This window comes from Erpetoichthys calabaricus, chromosome 13, assembly GCF_900747795.2.
Source record: "Erpetoichthys calabaricus chromosome 13, fErpCal1.3, whole genome shotgun sequence".
NCBI classification, from domain to species: Eukaryota; Metazoa; Chordata; class Cladistia; order Polypteriformes; family Polypteridae; genus Erpetoichthys; species Erpetoichthys calabaricus.
Window position 1 is genome coordinate 135,849,532 of NC_041406.2, and position 22,345 is coordinate 135,871,876.

Genomic DNA, 22,345 nt, shown 5'->3' on the forward strand with positions numbered 1-22,345 from the left:
AAATTTGTATTGTTGTCCGCATACTGATTTGGCAAAATTTTCCACCGGATGCCCTTCCTGACGTAACCCTCCCCATTTATCCGGGCTTGGGATCGGCACGAAGAAACACACTGGTTTGTGCATCCCCTGTGGCTGGGATTGAGACTGTTACTTTAAAATGAACACAAGGACACAGTTGGAAACTTGCTAAGGGTAAATTTCGCACAAACATTAGGAAGTTTTTTGTTTGCACAGAGAACCATAAACACTTGGAACAAATGACCAAATCGTGTGGTAGACAGTAGGACCTTAGGGGCTTTCAAAACTAGACTTCATATTACTTTGTAAGAATTAAGTGGATAGGACTGGCGAGGCCGGTTGGGCTAAATGGGCAGTTCTTATCTAGAATGTTGTAATGTTCTAACACGAATTGTATGAATTATCTTCACAGAAATCAGAATTATACCAAACCCATGTGGGCAAAGTGTTTAACATACAGTACATCCGGAAAGTATTCACAGCGCATCACTTTTTCCACATTTTGTTATGTTACAGCCTTATTCCAAAATGGATTAAATTCATTTTTTTCCTCAGAATTCTACACACAACACCCCATAATGACGTGAAAAAAGTTTACTTGAGGTTTTTGCAAATTTATGAAAATAAAAAATTGAGAAAGCACATGTACATAAGTATTCACAGCCTTTTGCCATGAAGCTCAAAATTGAACTCAGGTGCATCCTGTTTCCCCTGATCATCCTTGAGATGTTTCTGCAGCTTCATTGGAGTCCACCTGTGGTAAATTCAGTTGACTGGACATGATTTGGAAAGGCACACACCTGTCTATATAAGGTCCCACAGTTGACCATTCATGTCAGAGCACAAACCAAGCATGAAGTCAAAGGAATTGTCTGTAGACTTCCGAGACAGGATTGTCTCGAGGCACAAATCTGGGGAAGGTTACAGAAAAATTTTTTGCTGCTTTGAAGGTCCCAATGAGCACAGTGGCCTCCATCATCTGTAAGTGGAAGAAGTTCGAAACCACCAGGACTCTTCCTAGAGCTGGCCGGCCATCTAAACTGAGCGATCGGGGGAGAAGGGCCTTAGTCAGGAAGGTGACCAAGAATCCGATGGTCACGCTGTCAGAGCTCCAGAGGTCCTCTGTGGGGAGAAGAGAATCTTCCAGAAGGACAACCATCTCTGCAGCAATCCACCAATCAGGCCTGTATGGTAGAGTGGCCAGACGGAAGCCACTCCTTAGTAAAGGCACATGGCAGCCCACCTGGAGTTTGCCAAAAGGCACCTGAAGGACTCTCAGACCATGAGAAAGAAAATTCTCTGGTCTGATGAGATAAAGATTGAACTCTTTGGTGTGAATGCCAGGCGTCACATTTGGAGGAAACAAGGCACCGCTCATCACCAGGCCAATACCATCCCTACAGTGAAGCATGGTGGTGGCAGCATCATGCTATGAGGATGTTTTTCAGCGGCAGGGACTGGGAGACTAGTCAGGATAAAGGGAAAGATGACTGCAGCAATGTACAGAGACATCCTGGATGAAAACCTGCTCCAGAGCGCTCTTGACTGGGGCGATGGTTCATCTTTCAGTAGGACAACGACTCTAAGCACACAGCCAAGATATTAAAGGAGTGGCTTCAGGACAACTCTGTGAATGTCCTTGAGTGGCCCAGCCAGAGCCCAGACTTGAATCCGATTGAACATCTCTGGAGAGATCTTAAAATGGCTGTGCACCGACGCTTCCCATCCAACCTGCTGGAGCTTGAGAGGTGCTGCAAAGAGGAATGGGCGAAACTAGCCAAGGATAGGTGTGCCAAGCTTGTGGCATCATATTCAACAAGACTTGAGGCTGTAATTGCTGCCAAAGGTGCATCAACAAAGTATTGAGCAAAGGCTGTGAAATACTTATGTACATGTGATTTCTCAGTTTTTTTATTTTTAATAAATTTGCAAAAACCTCAAGTAAACTTTTTTCACGTTGTTCATTATGGGGTGTTGTGTGTAGAATTCTGAGGAAAAAAATGAATTTAATCCATTTTGGAATAAGGGGCTGTAACATAACAAAATGTCGAAAAAGTGATGCGCTGTGAATACTTTCCGGATGCACTGTAGCTAAATCGGGCATTTGACATAACAGGACAGCAGTAGTTATCCCGGCTCCCGATAATTATATGCATACTGTTGGAAATGTACGGTTGGCTGATCGCACATACTCAAAGTGAATGTGAGCATCAGTCAGGGGCCTCACTCATGCAGTGGAAGGAGCGTATCTAACACCTGTGCCCAATAAAGAGAATAAGAGGGGAAAGATAGGTGGGGGAAAAAAAAAACCAGAAAAGACAAAGTTTAAAAGAAGAAGGCAAAGGCAGGAATAGGAGAGAGCCAGTGCCAGAGGAGAGCCCCAAAGAGGAGTATATGGCAGATGCTCAAGGGCTGAACATGATGCTCGATTTTTTTAACAAAAGCACTTTTCACTTTTGCACCTACCTGATGCTGCATGTTTGTGTCCTCATTTGCCCCGAATCACCTTGGTTATAATTGTTAAGTTGGCGGGTTTAAGAGGTTCTGTGGTGCAGCGGGTCCACAGCTCAGCTCAAAAGGCTAGTTTTAAATAGATAATCGCCGCACTCGCAGCTTAATGAGGGGACGTGGTAGTGTGGCCGGGGCAGTTCCTGGGAGCTTCGTAATGCGGACGGTCCTTGCTTAAATGCACAGGTGAGGAGTCGTCCGTATCTGTAATTGTTGCCGGGAGCTGCTAATCGCCACACCTGATCCACGTCCCCGTAATATATAATAGAAGCACGAGGCAGATAGGAGGGGTGGGGGAGAGAGAGAAAGAAAGAACGGGAATGGAGGTTAATGAAGGAGGAGGCAGGAAGGAGAAAGCCGGTGTGGGAGAGTAGGCTCGTGAATGTTTAAATGCAGTTGGTAGGAGAGCCCCAAAGGAGTGTTTGGCCAGCTCTCGGAGGGGGCAGATTGAAGCTGTCGCTCCAGCTGAGCAGTTTTGAGGAGCTGGAGTGACGGGCGGAGGGTCAATTTGCTGTTGAAGGAAGTGGAGTCAAGGAGGCTTTGGGCGTGTTGAGCCCCAGCGTGAGCGCCCTGGCCGCTGGGGGAGGGAACCCAAGTCTCAGTCCAGCTGGAGCCCAATGTAGCCGGAGATCACAGGGTTACCGGACCAGAATTGATGGGAGCTGCATTTGCTGGTAGGGCGACTCCCCGTTGCGGGGCCCGTATGGGAGAAGCAGAGGAGCCCCCCATAAGGGAGAAGAAAGCAACGGAGTTTTAAGAAAAGACTGCTTCCAGCCATTGTTTTAACTTCGTTGTTTTAAAGGATTTATGTGTTTTTAACCTCCATGGATTCACCTCTGTGTTATTGGATTATTTATTGACTTTGAGATGCAGTGCACTTATTTATTTGGACACTGTTTTAGTTTTGTTTTTAAATAAAAGCACTCTGCACTTTTTGCACCATCCCCTTGCTTCATTGATGATGTCTTCACTATCTAGCTCATCAGTGACATTACCGACGGTGTCGGGTTCGAGAGCTCCCCAGAAGCTAGATGGGAGCATGGAGCTGAACCCGCACAGTCACAGGCTCTCAAACAGAAACCTGCACTGTCACAGTCATGGGGCTAAGGGAATGTGCAGACCAACTAGCACATGTAGTCACTGACATCTTTAACACCTCTCTAAAATAGGCCGTCATTGCATCATGTATCAAAGTAGCCTCCATTGTACTGAAGAACTCAACTGTTCTGTGACAATGCCCCATAGCACTCACTCCCAATACGATAAAGTACATTGAGTACTTTGGTCAAGTTTCATATAATATCCAGACTCTCCCACACAGTGGATCCCCAGCAGTTTATCTTCCTAATCGCTCTATTGATGACACCATTGCAATGCACTTCACCTGAGCCTAGCACACCTGGAAGGTCGAGACATGTACATGCGGATGGTATTCTTAAGACTTCCTGACAGACAGATCTCAGTCTGGCTATGTTGGAAACAGTATATGAAATATCATTCTTCTGAGCAGTGCTGTTTCCCCAAGTCTATAACACAAGTCCTTTATTTTTCACCATAATTAGCCATGACTGTTGCACCAGTAAAGCATGAACCCCATCATTAAGCTTGTTGACAACACAACAGTGATAGGCATCATCAGTGGTGATGACAAGATGATTTACAGAGAGAGAAAGTCAAACAGCTTGAGGGCTGGTGTAAGTACGATAATCTGACCCTGAATGTTGATAAAACAAAGGATATCACTGTTGATGTTAGAAAGAACAATGACACCCACTTTGCCCTGTCTGGTAGTGAAGATAACAAATGATCTCTTCTGGACCCACCACTCCCTCACCCTTGTCAAGTGTGAAGAGAAGTGATTGCATTTCCTGTGACCCATGAGAATAGTTTGCCTCTGCTTCCCACCTTCATCTCTTTCTAAAGGGGCACCATAGAGAGCGTATTGACCACTTGCACCTCTGTCTGGTAGGAGGATTATAACACCTCAGACCATATAGAGCGAGGACAGTGGCTGAGAAGATTACTGGACTTCTCTCCCTCCCATACAGAAACTCTATAGCAAACACTGCCAAGACAGGGTCACCATCATTATCAGTTACAACACTCGTCCCAGCAATAGGCCGTCTGCCCTCTGGAAAGGGTACTGAAGTATACACAGCAGAACTGCCAGATTTCAGAAAAGCTTCATCCCACAAACCATCAGACTCTTAAACAACGAACAGTCTGATAATATAGTGCTACTTTATTAATGCCATGCAATATAAAATGTATCTGTGTAATATGTTAGTGATTCTCTTTTGTTTAAATCTGGTTATTCTTGTTTATATTTGTTGACAATTCTTGCATGAAAATCGGGCTGGCTGACAAGATTTCATCCTTCTGTGCACTGCTGTGTGTGAGTTTTGAATGAGTAAGTTATCTTTGAATTTGTAAAAAAAAAACAAAAAACTTTTTTTAATGAAAAAACATTAACTCCTGGCAAAATTGGAAATTAATTTTAAAGCTATCATCTCTCTATATTTAAAATCCAGCATGTGTGTGTCTGCTTTTCATGAGAGAACTACTTAACGAATTTAGATCAGGTTTTTTCCAGTTGATTTTGTGACTTCTGTCATCGCACTAAGTATCCCACTTCACTTGCAGGAATGATTTATTCGTGCTAATCTGAGACACAGGCTGTGGGCAAAGGGGAGGGGGGAAGCGCAACGTCAGGAGTAGAGAGCCGGGCGCGGCCCGCCTAACTCACACGCCAGCCTCTGGCCACGTTTTGGAGCGTACCTTGCCTCTGCTTAGCTAGTGATACCTGTTTGTTCACTGATTTTTACAGTTTGTCCCGTTTTACTACAACACTGGCGGAGTCATGGGGGGCAGCTAGTATGTAATAATGTACAACCTTAATTTAAGATTAGAAAATGACAACAAACTTTCAAAAGCAAGGTCTCTATGACCACACAGTGAACTTTGTGAGCTGGAATGTCAAACGTCTTAACCATGAATTAAACAGGAAGAAAGTATTCTGTCACCTAACAGGTATAAACACCAAGATGGTGTTTTTACACAAGACTCAATCAGCAAGGATCAATTTTGGTTGCAAAGAGACTGGACTGACCAAATATTCCACTCCAGCTATGCAAAGAAAACTAGAGATGAGGCAGTCTTAATTAATAGAACAATTTAATTTGCAGTATCAGATGTAGTATCTGATCCTGAAGGGCGCTATGTGATGGATAATTTATTTAATTGTAAAGGGATTTTGATAAATATCTACTCACCCAATGTGGTGATGCATTTGTATCGATTCCTAACTTGAACACTCACAAAATAATAGCCGGAGACTTTGTGTTTTAAATCCAGACCTTGATAGGTCTTCAGCTACAGGGACAATAACATCTAACACTGCAAAAATAATCAGAGTTTTTAATTGATCATAACTTATCAGACCCATGGAGATTTCTAAATCCATACTTAAGAGCATATTCCTTCTTCTCACCAGAACATCATCTACTGTGTATGTGCGTATATATATATATATATATATATATATATATATATATATATACAGTTGGAGATCCACAAAGGGAGAAAAAACGAATCATGTATCATAAAATAGTTTTATTCCTGAGCTTTCAACCCCTATCAGGGGTCTTCATCAGAGGATAATGCTTAGACTTACAAGAATCAAAGGCAATATATAGCATCACATTCAGTATTGGTGGCGGTGACTAGGTCAGTATGATCAAGGGGGGGGGGGGGGGGGGGGGGTGTATCGTTTAATTAAAGTGCATATGTCCTTCTTAAGTTGGCATATGCTGGGTTTATGTCCAAGTGTCTGTTGATGGCGTTTTCATCTGATAGCCAAGACTTGGCCAACTCTCTGGCGCTTTTAGTACTGGCCTTAAATTTTACTTTTACGTTGTCCCAGTTGAATGTGTGTCCTGTCGATTTAGTATGTGCATATATCAAAGATAGTGCGTCCTTTCTTCTGACGGCATTGCGATGTTCCTGTACACGTGTTGAGATTTTTTTTGACGTTTGTCCTATGTATACAGCTGAGCAAGAATTGCATGGAATACTATAAACTGCGTTTCGTGTTTCGGCTGTCGATTTCTTGTTTTTAGTATTAAACAGGACCGTGCGCAGATTGTTGGTGGGTTTATGTGCTATTTTGATGCCCCACTTCGTCAGGGTGCGTGCCGTGCCTTCTGACACATTATGGTGATATGGGAGTGAATGCCAGGTGGGGTGGGGGTTCTGATTTACATCGATTGTATGCTGATTCCTTTGGAGTCTGCTGTGTAGACTCCGATTAATGAATGATTTTGAGTATCCGTTCGAGGTGAAAAGTTGAAACAGATAGCGTCTCTCATTAATTTTTGTTTCCTTGGTATTACAATGCGTGTGGACTCGTTTAAATAGGGTTTTCACGCAGCTCCGTTTATGAGATACCGGGTGATTGCTGGCGAAGTGTAGAATCTTGTCTGTGTGGCATTGTTTGCGGTAAACACTTGTGGTCAGGGTGGCATCACTATTTCTTTTGATGTAAATGTCCAGGAAATTGATGTGTCGATTGTTTTCTTTTTCCATTGTGAACTGGATTGCAGGGAATATTGTGTTAATATGATTGAAGAACTCATTCAGCTAGTTCTTTCTTAATATGACGAATGTGTCATCTACATAGCGTATCCAAATTTTGGGTGTAATCTGGGATAAAGCTATGTTTTCAAATCGTTGCATTACCAGTTCAGCTAGGAGTCCAGATAACGGTGATCCCATCGGCATGCCTTCTTTCTGTGTGTAATACTTGCCGTTGAAATGAAAGTGCGTTTTTTTGGCAAAGTGATATTAGGTGCATTATGTCTTTGATGGACAGTTTGGTTCTTGTCTCTATGGTGGGGTCACTATCCAGTTTCATTAATAATGTTTCTGTGGCCAGTTGGATCGGGATCATGGTGTATAGCGATATAACATCAAACGAGACCATGATCTCGTCCTCAGCGATGGATACGTCATTCAAGCGCTGTAATGCCGACTCTGTGCTGTTGACGGAATAATCTGAGTCGTCCGTTAAATGTTTAAGTAGTTGGAAAAGTCTTTTTGACAAGTTGTATGATGGTCCACCTATTAGGCTAACCACTGGTCTGTATTTTAGTGGTGTTTTGTGTATTTTTGGGAGTCCATAAAATTCCAGGCAGTTAGCATCATTGGATTTCATTTTGTGAAAGTTCTGTACATCCAGGCGGTTACCATTTCGGAGTTTGGTCAGAGTATAGTTTATTTTATTCTGTGTGGTTTTTGTTGGGTTGTTATTTAGCTGTTGATAAGTATTAGTGTCCGAAAGCATTTCTTCCATAGCTGTGGAGTATTGTTCTCTGTCTAGGATAACAGTTGCGCCTCCTTTGTCAGCTGGTGTAATAATAATGCTGTTGTCATTCCGTAAAGATCTTAGAGCTTTCTGTTCACTTGCCAGAATACGTGTGGTTGGTTGCCTTGTGTGTAGCTGGCTGGCGACGTTGCATCTTATTTCTTGTGCCTGTTCTGTTGGTATTTTTTCAGTTGCTAAGATATGTTCTAATGAACCGAGGAAGTTCATGTTAGATGCGTCCTTATAATTGAATTTTAATCCTCTGGAGAGAATATTGTGTTCTGTGGTGGAGAGCAGTCTTTTGGATAGGTTGTGTACTCCAGATTGGGGGTTGTTCATATATTGATTTCCAGTGAGTTTACCCCATTTTTTGTTGAGTGTATTTCGTTTAGAAATACGGTTTTTAGAAGCGGTGTCCTGGATCCTTTTAGTCCATTCCTCCGTAACCGTTTGTCCACATGTTGTGATTAGTTTAGCGTGTTGCTCCATAATTACAGATCGGTAAAAGTTTCGTTGGCGGTGTGTTTCCGTGATAAGTTCATGCAAAACTCGTTTAGTAAACTGTTGTATGATGGTTGACATTTTCGGGGTGTTCGTTGGTGGCTTGAATCGTACGCATCTCGGAGTTACATCGTGCCTGATGCAGCTGTGGAGGAAGAAGAGTTTTTCATAGCTGTACGCTTCACGGATTGCCGAAGTTTCCCATCGTCTAATGCATTGGAGGGCTTCATGCCCGAAGGTTGTACGAATGGAAGAGAAGGGGGTGGGTGGAGGTGACTAAGTCAGTATGATCAGGTGGGGGTGGGTGGGTGTGTATCGTTTAATTAAAGTGCATATGTCCTTCTTAAGTTGGCATATGCTGGGTTTATGTCCAAGTGTCTGTTGATGGCGTTTTCATCTGATAGCCAAAACTCGGCCAACTCTCTGCCGCTTTTTGTACTGGCCTTAAATTTAACTTTTACGTTGTCCCAGTCGAATGTGTGTCCTGTCGATTTAGTATGTGCATATATCAAAGATAGTGCGTCCTTTCTTCTGACGGCGTTGCGATGTTATACATATACATATACACACACATATATACACACATACAGGGGTGCACAAAAGGTTTACAGGTGTGAGTTCGCTGGAATAATCATAACCTGTTTGTCTTTTTTCCATACAAACAACTGTAAACCTATTTTTTCTAACTCCACTGAGGATAATGTGAACTCAGAGGAAGTAGGTTTACATCTGCCTCGCATCCTATATGACCCTCTGCTCCTGATGGGACTTGGACATTTTTCCAGCCCATGTTGCAAACTACTGAATATGACCCTCTGCCTTCCAGCTGGCTTTGCTTCCTTTGCCCTCCCCGGTTACATGACCTCTGCTACTGTATCAGCCCCATACCACTCCTGTCTCTTAAGTTACATGACCCCTTGCCTTTTTGACTATTGAGCCCCACCACCACCTTTAAATCAGAGTTCAGGGTCTTCACAGCCCCGGGCCAGAGGCAAACAGACATCTGGTCATGTACCCATCCCTATGACACTTAAGTCTCTTTTTTGGATGACCCCCTGCCTTTTTGACTATTAAGCCCAACCATTACCTTTAAATCAGAATTCAGTGGGTGGGGAAGGGGACAGGAACAGAGACAAAAGCTTGGCTCAAGGGCTGACTTTCAATAGATCACAGCAAGGGAGTTGCTCTGCTAAATATGACACCCCTGCTAACTCTGGGAGCGTGCAGAGGTCGTTGGGATGACTAGTCCAATACCCCTTCTCTGCCCAGTGAAGCGAGGGGGAACGTCACTGCAGGGAGCAGTGCAGCGATTAAAGGCGACCCTCAGATAAGTATGGCCTCGAGAAGGAACCGGGGCTGCAATGTGCATTCAAAGTGTACTGTAATTCACATTAGCTCTTCCTCTCGTCCATCTTTGCATGAGCCAAGTGATCTACCACCAAGAGTAGTGTCTGTTAAAGGTCCAACGAGAAGAAACAAGAGGCACTGCGGCGGGGTGGCACAGGGGCCTGGATTCCCGGAGTTGCCACCCCCCCACCCGCACACTGGGTCTCTGAACCATGTTGCTGAGGCATACAGGTAGGTGCCCGGTTTAACCCCGCCAGCTGACAAGGGTGGCTAAAGCAACTTTAATAATAATAATAATAATTCATTACATTTATATAGCGCTTTTCTTAGTACTCAAAGCGCTATCCACACAGGGAGGAACCGGGAAGCGAACCCACAATCTTCCACAGTCTCCTTACTGCAAAGCAGCAGCACTACCACTGCGCCACCTGTGAGGACTTTGTGACTGTACCGGCTCATGTGAGACGAGAGGTTTGGGCAGGTGCCGGGAGGGTAGCGCCTGCCTCCCGGGCCTCATTTATAAACAGTGCGTACGCACAAAAATGTTGTGCACTCCCATTTCCACGCTCAAATCATGATGTATAAATCCGAAACTTGGCGCAAAGCCACGCACATTTTCATGCTATTTTTTTTTTTGGCAAATTATTGGCAACTGTTTTCACTCTTGTTCATCTTGTGCCAGTCCAAGAATTTCACCTCTAGCAGTGCAATACAAATGTCCCCGGCAGTCCCTCTGAATCATGGCCACGGTTCAGGAAACACACAAAATAGAACCGGAGTCCTATTCCATTATTCCTAGCTGCAATATTCGGGCAATGAAGCCTGCTTGGAACACTCATTTTTTCCAAAGTAAATGCTTTGGACCCTGCCAATGAAAGCCAAAGAAGCCATTATGAGGCTGAGAAACAACAATAAAACCATTTGAGACATTGGTAAAACCTTAGGACAGGGGTGGCAAACTCTAGTCCTGGAGTGCCACAGTGCTGCAGGTTTTCAATCTAACCATCTTCATTAGTTTTTGCAGCTAATTAACTTCTTTTGCCTTAATTTCTTAAGGTAATGCTCCTAGTGATGTCCCCATTTTCTAAAATTATTCAACTCCTACAAACGGCATTTCAAAATGAACTTGTTGAAATCTGTTCTCCTACCCTAAATTCTCTGTGTAAAATGTTGGCCCTTCCCTCCTTGCATCACTCTAGCTACACTGATTTAAGTACTTGGGTACAGTCTTCAACCCCTTATTGCAACATTCCATTACTTTATCACATAGTTCTTAAACTTGCCAAACATTCAGTCAATTCCTGGTTGTCTCTATCCCTGTCTTCCAAGTCGTGACTGGCTAGTTAAAAATGTATTAGTATTACTCCATGTCTTTTTTTTTTTCTTTAGTACAATACTTCCTCCCACCAAGAACTGACTTACTTACTTGTATGAGGGTGTTTAAACATTCATCTACCAGTGTATGAAAGAAAGTAGTAAACATGTTGAAGCAAGTCTGGGCCTGTTACTCATGCACAGTTGTAGCTCAGTGAGAGTCTATAACCTCCCAAGAGACAGGATATCAGGAGAGTCCTTGTGCAAGTAAAGTAAGAAAATACTAGATTTGGAGCAACATTCATTGATAAAATTTCTCACAAAAGAAAGGAAAAAACCAAAGGAGATCCATGAATGCAGTTTATGGCGAGTCTGCCCCATCATCCTACAAAGTAACAATGTTGAAATATGGCGTTCTCTTCAATAGAGCAAGTAAATTGTTTTTCCTTGGGTTGCAAGACACTACCATTCCTAAAATTCCACTGCGGGTTCAAAAATTATCAGTGAGATGTAAACTGTAAACACGAGACCAGTTACACCGATTTGTAAGGCTAGGAAAAGTTTGAGCATTCAAAATTATGCTTAACATTTGAATTTTTTGCTTCTGAGGTATAAAGTTCCCCAAAATACATTTCAAACTGAGGCAGACTTGTTAGCGTAAATACGAAACTGTCTTTTTCCAAAATGTTGATGTATGTAAATTAAAAACATCTTAATTCCAGAACAACTCAGCAAAAAAAAAAAAGGTCAAACACTAAACCGAACACAGCTTGGTATAGCTTCTTAATGTCAAGGTAATGCATATTAAAATTATTATGTACTGAAGACTGTAGCCATTAACTGGAATTTTAATTCTCCAATATGAAATATACACACATATTACAGAGCAAATTAGCAAACAAATATACAAATACTTTAAGCTTTTTGCAAAAAATTACAAACAGATCTGGCACTAGTGTTCAAAGCTTAAGAGGGACATGAAAAGTAACAATTAGAAAAAAAGGAAAAAAAAAAATCTGTGGCTTGCAGCAGTTTTAGGAGTGCAGAACAAGTTTTCAGCAAAAGCACCATAATGGCAGGAATTTAAAACACCAACCAGTAAGTCCATAAACCACTTTTCACTTTGGACTCCCAAATTATTTCCAAATAAAGCTTAATTGGTAACTGAGTGACATGTAACACTGCAGGTGTATAGGCAATTTCTGGTTGAATTAAAGCAATAAACAATATTACGAAAATCAAGATGAAAAGTGTTTGGCAAATAGTGGCCTTTTAAGATTGTGCAGCATCAGTAATTTGCTTTAAGTACTCAGTACCACACAACTGAAAATGTGCTACAAAAGATTTACTTATGTATTGTAATAATACTTGTCTAAAGCCTGAGTGTTGTCTTTGGTAGGCAAAAGCTCATTTAACCATTATGTCTACCAGAGTATATACAACTACTATAGCAGTAATATCCAGGTCATAAAATATGGTTAGAAAGACATTCTGTAGAACATGTGAAGACACGATTCCTGCAGTGCAAAAAAAAAAAAAAAAAGTTTTCAAAAGGCACATGAAGACAAAGAAAGGTTGATTTTGTATTTCTCTGCTTGCAAAAAAATGCCTTATGCTGAAAGGTTTGTTGTCCTTGGTTATAATGTTTTGCAGTTGTTCTAGGGAGAATTATTTCAACCTCGCAGCTAGAGCAATATTCTAAAACACCAAACATGTCTTACATATAGCTTTGATGTTTCAGCTTAAAAATTTCACAGATTTTATTTTAAAATTATCTGGTCCCTAACATGTTAAACTTGAAGATTCTCTAGAAGGACATGTTGTTTGTAGCATGTACCACAAGTGTGACAATGTGGATGGAGGAGAAAAGGGGTAAAGGTATAGCTAAAATATATAGCTAATCAAAAAAAGACCCAGTCAAATTGTTGGCAGAGAGCCTTTTAGAATGCTTATTAACTCATCTGAAAATGACTGAAATATTTCAGTTCTACCCCAAATATGCCAGAGCTCTTTATTTTCAACAGTGGCACTCAGATTCCATTTCTTATCAGTGTACACAGTGACAGCTTAACATTTTCAAAAGAAAAATAAGACCTGCATCTTGATTAAAGAAAAAAAAATCTGCATCACAATTATATATGTATGATTTCTCATAAATGTGTGTTTTTAAACACTTTAAATAATTACAATACCCTGTTACCAAGATATTTAAAATTAAAATTAGGCAGCTGGAAGGAGAAATAAGTTCTCTTACCATAAAAATATAAAATATCTCACAAATTTATCCTTCAATGTGACATTTTTTAAACAAGGATTGTTAGTGATAAGGTTTTAAAGAGGGACATTTTAGCAGCACTTAAGGTATTAAATTTCTGTCTGAACACAAGTATTATTTGCTGCAACTGGAGGCTGGTGATGGTTGTTATTGGTTTCTTTTAGAAGTTCATCTGTAAGCGTGTGCCCTTCAGTCAAATTTCTAATTATGTTCTCTTCTGATATATAGCTTAACTGCAAGAGCTCTACTCCCTGAGCTGGCACAGTTACCACAGACACTGCACTCTGTGGGGGACAATTTTCCAGCCGGTCATTCTCCACTTCAGGAAGTGGACTGACAGTGGCAAAACGTGTATGGAAGTCACTAGATCCATGGCTGCAGGAGGTTTTCATGCTTTCCATATCCGAGCAACTGAACTCTGAGAAATGACTTGAATGGGATTCTGCTACTGAAGGTATGCTGTCACTCAAAGAAGGAGAATCAAATTCACTGGAATTTGTGCTTCGCTGTTCTAAAAGCTGGGCATCCATGTCTTCTCTTGTCTCATTTATCTTTGTGCTCCCTTTCTTTCTAAGCTTTCCTTTGCATTTAGTTCCTGCATTAGTATCTTTTGACCATTTAGTAGTAGTGCACTTGTTTTCAGGCAAGCCAGCAGAAGGGCATCCAATGTTGGTTCGGCTTACATTGCTTCCATCATCTACACTACTGCTCCCACTATGATGTCGAAGTTTCCCAGGTTTTGACTCAATATCAACTTGTACTTCCACACTATTTCCATCCCTGCCAGTCCAAAAAAGAAAAATGAAAAATGCTTAGATAGAGCTTAAATGTACACAAAAACATCAAGATTTGTGTGAGAAAGAAGGAACTAGATTTCTTCTGTGTAACGTTAAATTGCATACAGTACTTCTTAAACTAATCATTAAAGGCATTCATGTCTAGTTAAATATATTGTATATCTTGTTTATCCTATGGGGTGCATACTTTTAGCATGAATGTTCATTTCAACAAAATAGTCACAGTAAATTAAAAAAGGTTTTAAGCAATTAAGCATTATAAACCAAGTTCTTCAAGAAAATTTAAGTTCCGTAGCCAAGATTATAGCACAACTCTGTGAAACTTTTCAGAATCCGACTGAATAAAAGGATTCTGAAATAATCTTTTGTACTCCTTTTTTTTTTTTGCAAGAAACTAAACAATTAAAGATACTACTGTATGTATGAGTTTTTGGAAAAGCACAAATGTGTCTTATAAAACATTACTCTTCCAAGTAACAAGGAGTATTCATTTGTCAATGTAACAAATCTATATAGAATAATTCCTAAAGTTTTACCAAAACCCTATTACTCAAAATTAATATTTGTTTTAATCTTACCTGTCCACAGGGATATAAGAATTCAGAATGGACCCAGCCATGGCTTTGGTACTTGCGTTATCACTGATTGTTCCCAAACTCACTGTACCAGACTCACCACTGAGACTGTAGCGTTCTTTTTGTATATCCGCTTGGACCTCTAACCTAAAAACAATTAGCAGAAATTTTAATCTTGGGAGGCAAATAATGCTGATCACAAATAAAAATCACTGTAGTCAGGCAATTCCACAAAATTAATTAGAAAGAAGAAAATTGTGCATAAATGCTAGTGGATCATAAACACCACATAATTTACTTGACAACAACAAATTAAGATATGAATGGCAGTCACTACATATGAAAATAAATGAAGCATGTGATTATTTTGATTCCAGGTGCAGCAGAGAATATTTCTGTTCCTGGTCTCAGTTACTCTAACAACATCTGATCCAGGAAAAAAAAATAGTAAAATTATGACAATACAAAATCATCACCACATTACCAACTTGATAATCGAAGAGACATCATTTTTTCCCTCTACCCTTGCCAAAGAAAGACTTTTACAAGTGTTACATTATGATCTTTCAACCTACTGTAAGATTTACTGATTAAATGCTACTCTTCAGTGAATATGATGTGTTATGCTATAGTTATTTATAGTATTCAATGACATCTCTGTATCACAGTCTGAAATCCAAACAAAAAAATTACTCAAAACACCTATTCCTAATAACTGGTGTTCACGACTCAACTTTCTGAGAAAAATAGTCTGGTGTATAAGATATTATACAGATTATAAATCCTTCCAACATTGCACTGGGTCTGCTCTTCAGCTTTCCCTCATGAAGCTCTACATTTTACACCGTTCCCTCCAAAGATCGGGATCCTTGGAACATCCTATTTACCTGAAATTCTCAATGCCCTGCACTTCATAATTGGCTAATGCAGCGACACATTTAATTTGGAAAATCAATATACTTTCATTGGTTTTTTTTTTTGAGTTGTTTATCTCTGATACTGCAACTGTTAACCTAAGTAAGGAAATTCTTCACATTTGTTTGACGAAAGTGGCAACAATGAAGAGGCCAACCTTGCATGAGATAAAAACTTAGAGATCATCTGTAAACTGCACTGTGCATCACTGCTGCTTTTGCATTATATGCATTCAAATTTTACAAAAAAATATTGAGTACAACTATTTGATTTGAAGAGACTGCAGTTGAGTTTATATTCTAAGAAGATTCTTTCATACTGCAATTCTTACTATAGAAATTATGATATAGAAACTAACCAATAACTACTGTTTATAGATTTAACATACCTGTTATAACAGTTGACCATGGTGCTTCCTGAAAGGCTTCCCGTTATACTTGCCCCAGCTAATGCCATTGTGCTAGCAGTTTCACTCAAGTTGTCTCTTATAGCACCTATTCGGTCCATGTGGCTACCACTGGTGCTCAAACTCCCAGTCATTCCTCCTACACTGCCTTCACCAATACTGGGGTTATTGTGTGCTTCTGCAACAGATGTGGTATCTAAAATAAACATAAACTGGTTAACCTTTGATGTGATAGTTGAAAAGAAAGTATATGCAACAATAAACACCAACTCATAACATTCTTGTTTGACTAAAAAAAAAAAAAAAAAAAAAAAAAAAAAAAAAAAAAAAAAACTTGTACAAAGTGTTTTTTTTACCTTTGATTTAACATATCATCAGTTAAACATTTGGCTCTTGTACAAAAGATGTGTGATATGCACACATTCCTGTTGACTGTTCTCATGAAACTGGTTTAGTTTCACACTTTCATTAACTAGCTTCTTACAATTTGTAGTCCTTATTCTGTTAACTGTTCTGTACATTAATTTAAAACTGAAGAAGGAAGGTGGGAAATGCAATTCAAATCACTGAAGATAGGTAGAACTTCTTTACAGATTGTAACCTCCATTCAACCCCCCCCCCCCCCAATCCCAAAATTGGCCTACAAAAGAGGTTCTGTATAGGATGAAAACTACTAATGCCCACATAGACAGGCAAGAGAGGGCTCGCAGACACAGCTAGGCTCAGAGGAGAAAAGGTGTTTAAAAAAAAAAAAAAAAAAAGGGAAAGTAAGGATTAAGATTGGTGGCATGGAACAAATCCCACACCTGCCAGCTCGAAAGTAGGTGCACAGCAGCTTGCCACTTCTTTATATTGAAGCCAGATGATCAATTAATATGCACTACTGAAAGTTCAAGTTCAGGTAAGGTTAACTTAAAGAGAGTACTTCCAGACATTTACAGAAACTGTGTCAAAAGATTTCCAGCAAGAGGTAAAACTAGTTTAGCAGAGATGGTACCCAGATGGATAGAAGTCAGGGTAAGAGAAGACAGGTCCGGGAGAAGAAATGTCAGGGAAAAAGGGAATATTAACTGAAAAAAATAGATATCGGAAACATTTGTCTGAAATGGAGAAAAGAGCCAGGGATGTTTACAGGATGCAAGTGACAAATGGGGGGTTCAGCAGCCAACTGAATAGCAAGACATTTATGAGGGATGAGGTACAGGCAATATACAAATTTAAAATTGTGTATGCTGATAATTGGGTTTATTGGAGGATGCCAAGATATTGTTAAGGAAAGCTTTCCACAAGATGGGTGGAAGGTGAAAGAAGACCCCTCTGCCGGAATGAAAATAAGGTTAGAGGTTTAGCAAACACCTTATACATTCTTGCATATTATTGTTGATACCAAAATAGAGTTTGAAGACAACAAGCAGGAAAATTTAAGCAGAAGGGAATGCAGGGGAAATATACCCAGTTTGCCTTAGGGACTGATCTGATTTGAAGATAGAAAAAGGAAGGAGGAGGATAAAACAACCTGTACAAGAGTTATTGGAATGTTCCACATCCAAGGTCATTATAAATGTCACAAAAGATCCTAACGCCCTAACCAGCCCATGGCTGAAAAAGAGATGGGTCATCCTGTCAATACAAAAGGCAGGATTCAGGAAGGTTTGAGGGTACATGGCTATGCTGAATTGGAGTTGTGCCAAGGTGTTTCTCTATTTAATATGGAATATTTGTATAAATATTGGTATATTTGTAGGAAGATATAACCAGCTTCATATTGGTCAAAGGGTAAATGCCCAGTGATATAAATCCAGGACTGGCAGAGACACCCTGCCCTCAGATTAATCTCAAATCAATGAGGAGTGCTTAATGGAAGGTTTTTTAACATTCCATAGGAACATAGACAAAAGAATTCTCAAGTCTGGTCAATATGTCGGGGGGGGGGGGGGGGGGGGGGGGGGGAGGGGAGGTGGTGGTGTGGGATAGGAGGAGCAAGGCACTAGCAAAGTTAAAACAAGGGACTACATTTTAATAATTGCCAGTCTGGAACAAAGAGTTAGTGGAAGAAAGGATTATGAGGGAAGTGATTCCTTAATCTTAAAGATATGGTAATTATACACGATATTGTCCAGTAGAAAAAGGAGAAACTTTATTGCCCAATGCAATGACCATTGCTAACAACTCTGCATCAGAATTAATCAAGGTGATTGGGCGGTAGGAAAAAGAACCATCAGACTGCTCTATTTTAAACTAAGGGTAATCAATGCTGAATTAATTAAGTGGCTCAGATTGGAGAAAGAAATCAGAGTTCAGCATCTGCATGCAAAGGGGTGTGCTAGTGGGTTCCAGAAAGCAGAAAGGACCTCCAGAGACAAATCATCAGGCCAAGCAACTTTCCAGAATTCAAGAAGTCTATAGTTCTGATAATGTAACTGGGGAATCCAGTGCAGCAGCAGCATCATCATCATTGGTTAAAAGCAATGGAAGTTACAATATATACAAAAATAATTCAGAGCAAAACTCAAGGGGTTGTTAGGTAAGGTTTTCGATTCACTTTTAATGAATGAAAATAGTTACATAAGCTTCAGATTTACATAATATCAATGCCAGTAACCTGCTAGGTTTCTCTGCAGACACACTATGCTGAGCAATAGCACAGTGAACCTGAAATTCAGCATTTAGCATCAGTAAAAAATTTGATTCATAATGTGTTCTTGAAATCACAATCTCATACTTCTTGCTTCTCACATGAGGACGTGCTTCCTCCAAAGACAAGAGGCCAGATTAAAGATCAATGATTTTTTGCCTGCATGTTTGTTTTGTCTTGGTAGAGTAATATATTGCTCTACTTTCCCCTATTGTATTATTAATATGTAGCCTTTGTCAGAATGCCTAATCTCACAGATTTACCACTGTTTATAAGGTATTATAGTATATAACTTATCCCCATCTTCCCTTCTATATCTATAGGCAATTAGGTGTAGTAAAAAGACAAGCAGGAATTAAGTTACACATAAAACAATGTATTATTCATAAATAATAATAATATGCAAAGTACATTTGAATATTGGCAACCATACAATCTGATTAAATGGTGATGTGTAGTTTCAGGTGGCACACAGACTTGTAGTTATTTAAAATGTCTCTAGTTAAGGCATCATTAGTGCTCAGCTTTCTTCAGAACAGGCCATATATGCCTGTTCCAATATGGCTGCTAAACTGTGGTCTTCCTTGTGTTGTCTTCATCATCAGAGGTTAGTAAGAGATGCTTCTTTCAGATGTTAGTAAGAGAGAGAGAATGGGGTTGAACAAGCAGATTTATAGATTCTCTGTCCAATACTTACAGCTAATAGGGCATCATAGTATTTAAAGGCCTCCGAGACAAGCCAATTCCAAACAAGCATACCTCAGACCAATGGGGAAATAGAACATCTTAATACCTGCCATCCTCCAAAACCATTTGTTGAGCTGAAGTTTGCCAGTTAGGCAACCTGGCTTCCTTGTGGGGGGTTGAAAGACTCTAGCAGAGAAACACTCCTGTCAAGCACCCCCTTCCCCCGACTCTGTCATAAAATTCAAAGAGTTGTTGGGGGGGTTGGCAAACACGAATGCCTCTCACCAAAGTAACACTAAATTACATTGCTTTGCCTAAATTACAAATAAAGACATACAAAACATTTATCAAGTTATATGCAAAATCTCACATCACAACAATGTTCTAGCCAAATAATGTACATATCAAATCATGAGACTGCTAATAAACCAAGTAACTCGCACCTGAAGTAGAGAAGGGGGCTAGAACAGTATTTCCCAACCTCGGTCCTGTGGGCACACTGTGGCTGCAGGTTTTTGTTCTAACCAGCTTCCTAATCAGTGACAAAACCTGATAACACTGATCTCATTTAATTAGCGGGTATTTTTCTTTTATTCTACTTTCAGAAAAGCACAACAGCATGATTTTTACATTTACAAGACATTTAGAAATATTTCTGCTTTTGCTATAGATTTAAATGCTTAACTCTCTTTTGTTGATTTCATTATATTTTGCCCTCTGTGCAGTTTTTCCCCTTCATTGTAGCTTATTAATGACAATTAAAAATGAGCAGACACCCGGGCAAACAACACTGAATAATCAAAGGCTGCAACTACTTTAGCATCAGACCCACTAATTGGTAAATAATGGATTAATTAAACAATTAGAACACCTAATGAAAATCAACTGCGGTGGGTTGGCACCCTGCCCTGGATTGGTTCCCTGCCTTGTGCCCTGTGTTGGCTGGGATTGGCTCCAGCAGACCCCCGTGACCCTGTGTTCGGATTCAGCGGGTTGGAAAATGGATGGATGGATGGATGGATGGATGGATGAAAATCAAGAAAAAAATACATTATTCCCATTAACTGCTTGGTACATTTTAATTATATATACATTTTACCAAACTTAGTTTTCAAATTTCTATATCGTTCCCAAAACACAGAACTTAACTTTGGTAAACATTAACAAAAAATTTGTTAAAAATTAACAAAAACCTGCAGCCACAGTGTGCCCCCAGGACCAAGGTTTGTAAACACTGGGCTAGAGCAAAGGGTCTATCGTGCAGTACAGAAGACGTGCTTTTCGAGCACCTCTTCCCAGTCTAGATTAATCTAACATCAGATCACTGTGAAACAAAACAAATGAACTTAATCTCCTTCTCACAATAAGAAAGGATTATTTTCTTTCTTCAGTGTATTTATTGCTTTGTGGAGACATGGCGGCTTAAGGTATCATTTCCCGACTATGCGTTGGAACTGCCAGAGTTTTTGCTTTACAGAGCAGACAGAAATGCTGATCGTTACAACAAGTCTAAAGGTGATGGAGTCTGCCGCTATATTATACAGTGGTGTGAAAAACTATTTGCCCCCTTCCTGATTTCTTATTCTTTTGCATGTTTGTCACACAAAATGTTTCTGATCATCAAACACATTTAACCATTAGTCAAATATAACACAAGTAAACACAAAATGCAGTTTGTAAATGGTGGTTTTTATTATTTAGGGAGAAAAAAAAATCCAAACCTACATGGCCCTGTGTGAAACAGTAATTGCCCCCTGAACCTAATAACTGGTTGGGCCACCCTTAGCAGCAATAACTGCAATCAAGCGTTTGCGATAACTTGCAATGAGTCTATTACAGCGCTCTGGAGGAATTTTGGCCCACTCATCTTTGCAAAATTGTTGTAATTCAGCTTTATTTGAGGGTTTTCTAGCATGAACCACCTTTTTTAAGGTCATGCCATAGCATCTCAATTGGATTCAGGTCAGGACTTTGACTAGGCCACTCCAAAGTCTTCATTTTGTTTTTCTTCAGCCATTCAGAGGTGGATTTGCTGGTGTGTTTTGGGTCATTGTCCTGTTGCAGCACCCAAGATCGCTTCAGCTTGAGTTGACGAACAGATGGCCGGACATTCTCCTTCAGGATTTTTTGGTAGACAGTAGAATTCATGGTTGCATCTATCACAGCAAGCCTTCCAGGTCCTGAAGCAGCAAAACAACCCCAGACCATCACCATATTTTACTGTTGGTATGATGTTCTTTTTCTGAAATGCTGTGTTCCTTTTACGCCAGATGTAACGGGACATTTGCCTTCCAAAAAGTTCAACTTTTGACTCATCAGTCCACAAGGTATTTTCCCAAAAGTCTTGGCAATCATTGAGATGTTTCTTAGCAAAATTGAGACGAGCCCTAATGTTCTTTTTGCTTAACAGTGGTTTGCGTCTTGGAAATCTGCCATGCAGGCCGTTTTTGCCCAGTCTCTTTCTTATGGTGGAGTCGTGAACACTGACCTTAATTGAGGCAAGTGAGGCCTGCAGTTCTTTAGACGTTGTCCTGGGGTCTTTTGTGACCTCTCGGATGAGTTGTCTCTGCGCTCTTGGGGTAATTTTGGTCGGCCGGCCACTCCTGGGAAGGTTCACCACTGTTCCATGTTTTTGCCATTTGTGGATAATGGCTCTCACTGTGGTTCGCTGGAGTCCCAAAGCTTTAGAAATGGCTTTATAACCTTTACCAGACTGATAGATCTCAATTACTTCTGTTCTCATTTGTTCCTGAATTTCTTTGGATCTTGGCATGATGTCTAGCTTTTGAGGTGCTTTTGGTCTACTTCTCTGTGTCAGGCAGCTTCTATTTAAGTGATTTCTTGATTGAAACAGGTGTGGCAGTAATCAGGCCTGGGGGTGGCTACGGAAATTGAACTCAGGTGTGATACACCAGGGCGGCACGGTGGCGCAGTGGGTAGCGCTGCTGCCTCGCAGTTGGGAGATCTGGGGACCTGGGTTCGATTCCCGGGTCCTCCCTGCGTGG

The 22,345-nt window shown here is 40.4% G+C and overlaps 1 protein-coding gene across 2 annotated transcripts in view; it reads right to left on the bottom strand.

Annotated features, from left to right (window-relative positions):
* Nucleotides 1-11,882: 11,882 nt before the first annotated feature.
* rnf19a (ring finger protein 19A, RBR E3 ubiquitin protein ligase) overlaps nt 11,883-22,345 on the bottom strand; it is a 121,776-nt gene continuing 111,313 nt past the window's right edge. For both annotated transcript variants that reach the window (XM_028817646.2, XM_028817645.2), the window contains exons 8-10: nt 16,001-16,214; nt 14,701-14,844; nt 11,883-14,105 (exon numbers count right to left, since the gene is read on the bottom strand). In XM_028817646.2, the coding sequence (XP_028673479.1) occupies nt 13,415-14,105; nt 14,701-14,844; nt 16,001-16,214 (1,049 nt within the window). In that variant the 3' untranslated portion in view covers nt 11,883-13,414. The remainder of the gene's footprint in view (nt 14,106-14,700; nt 14,845-16,000; nt 16,215-22,345) is intronic.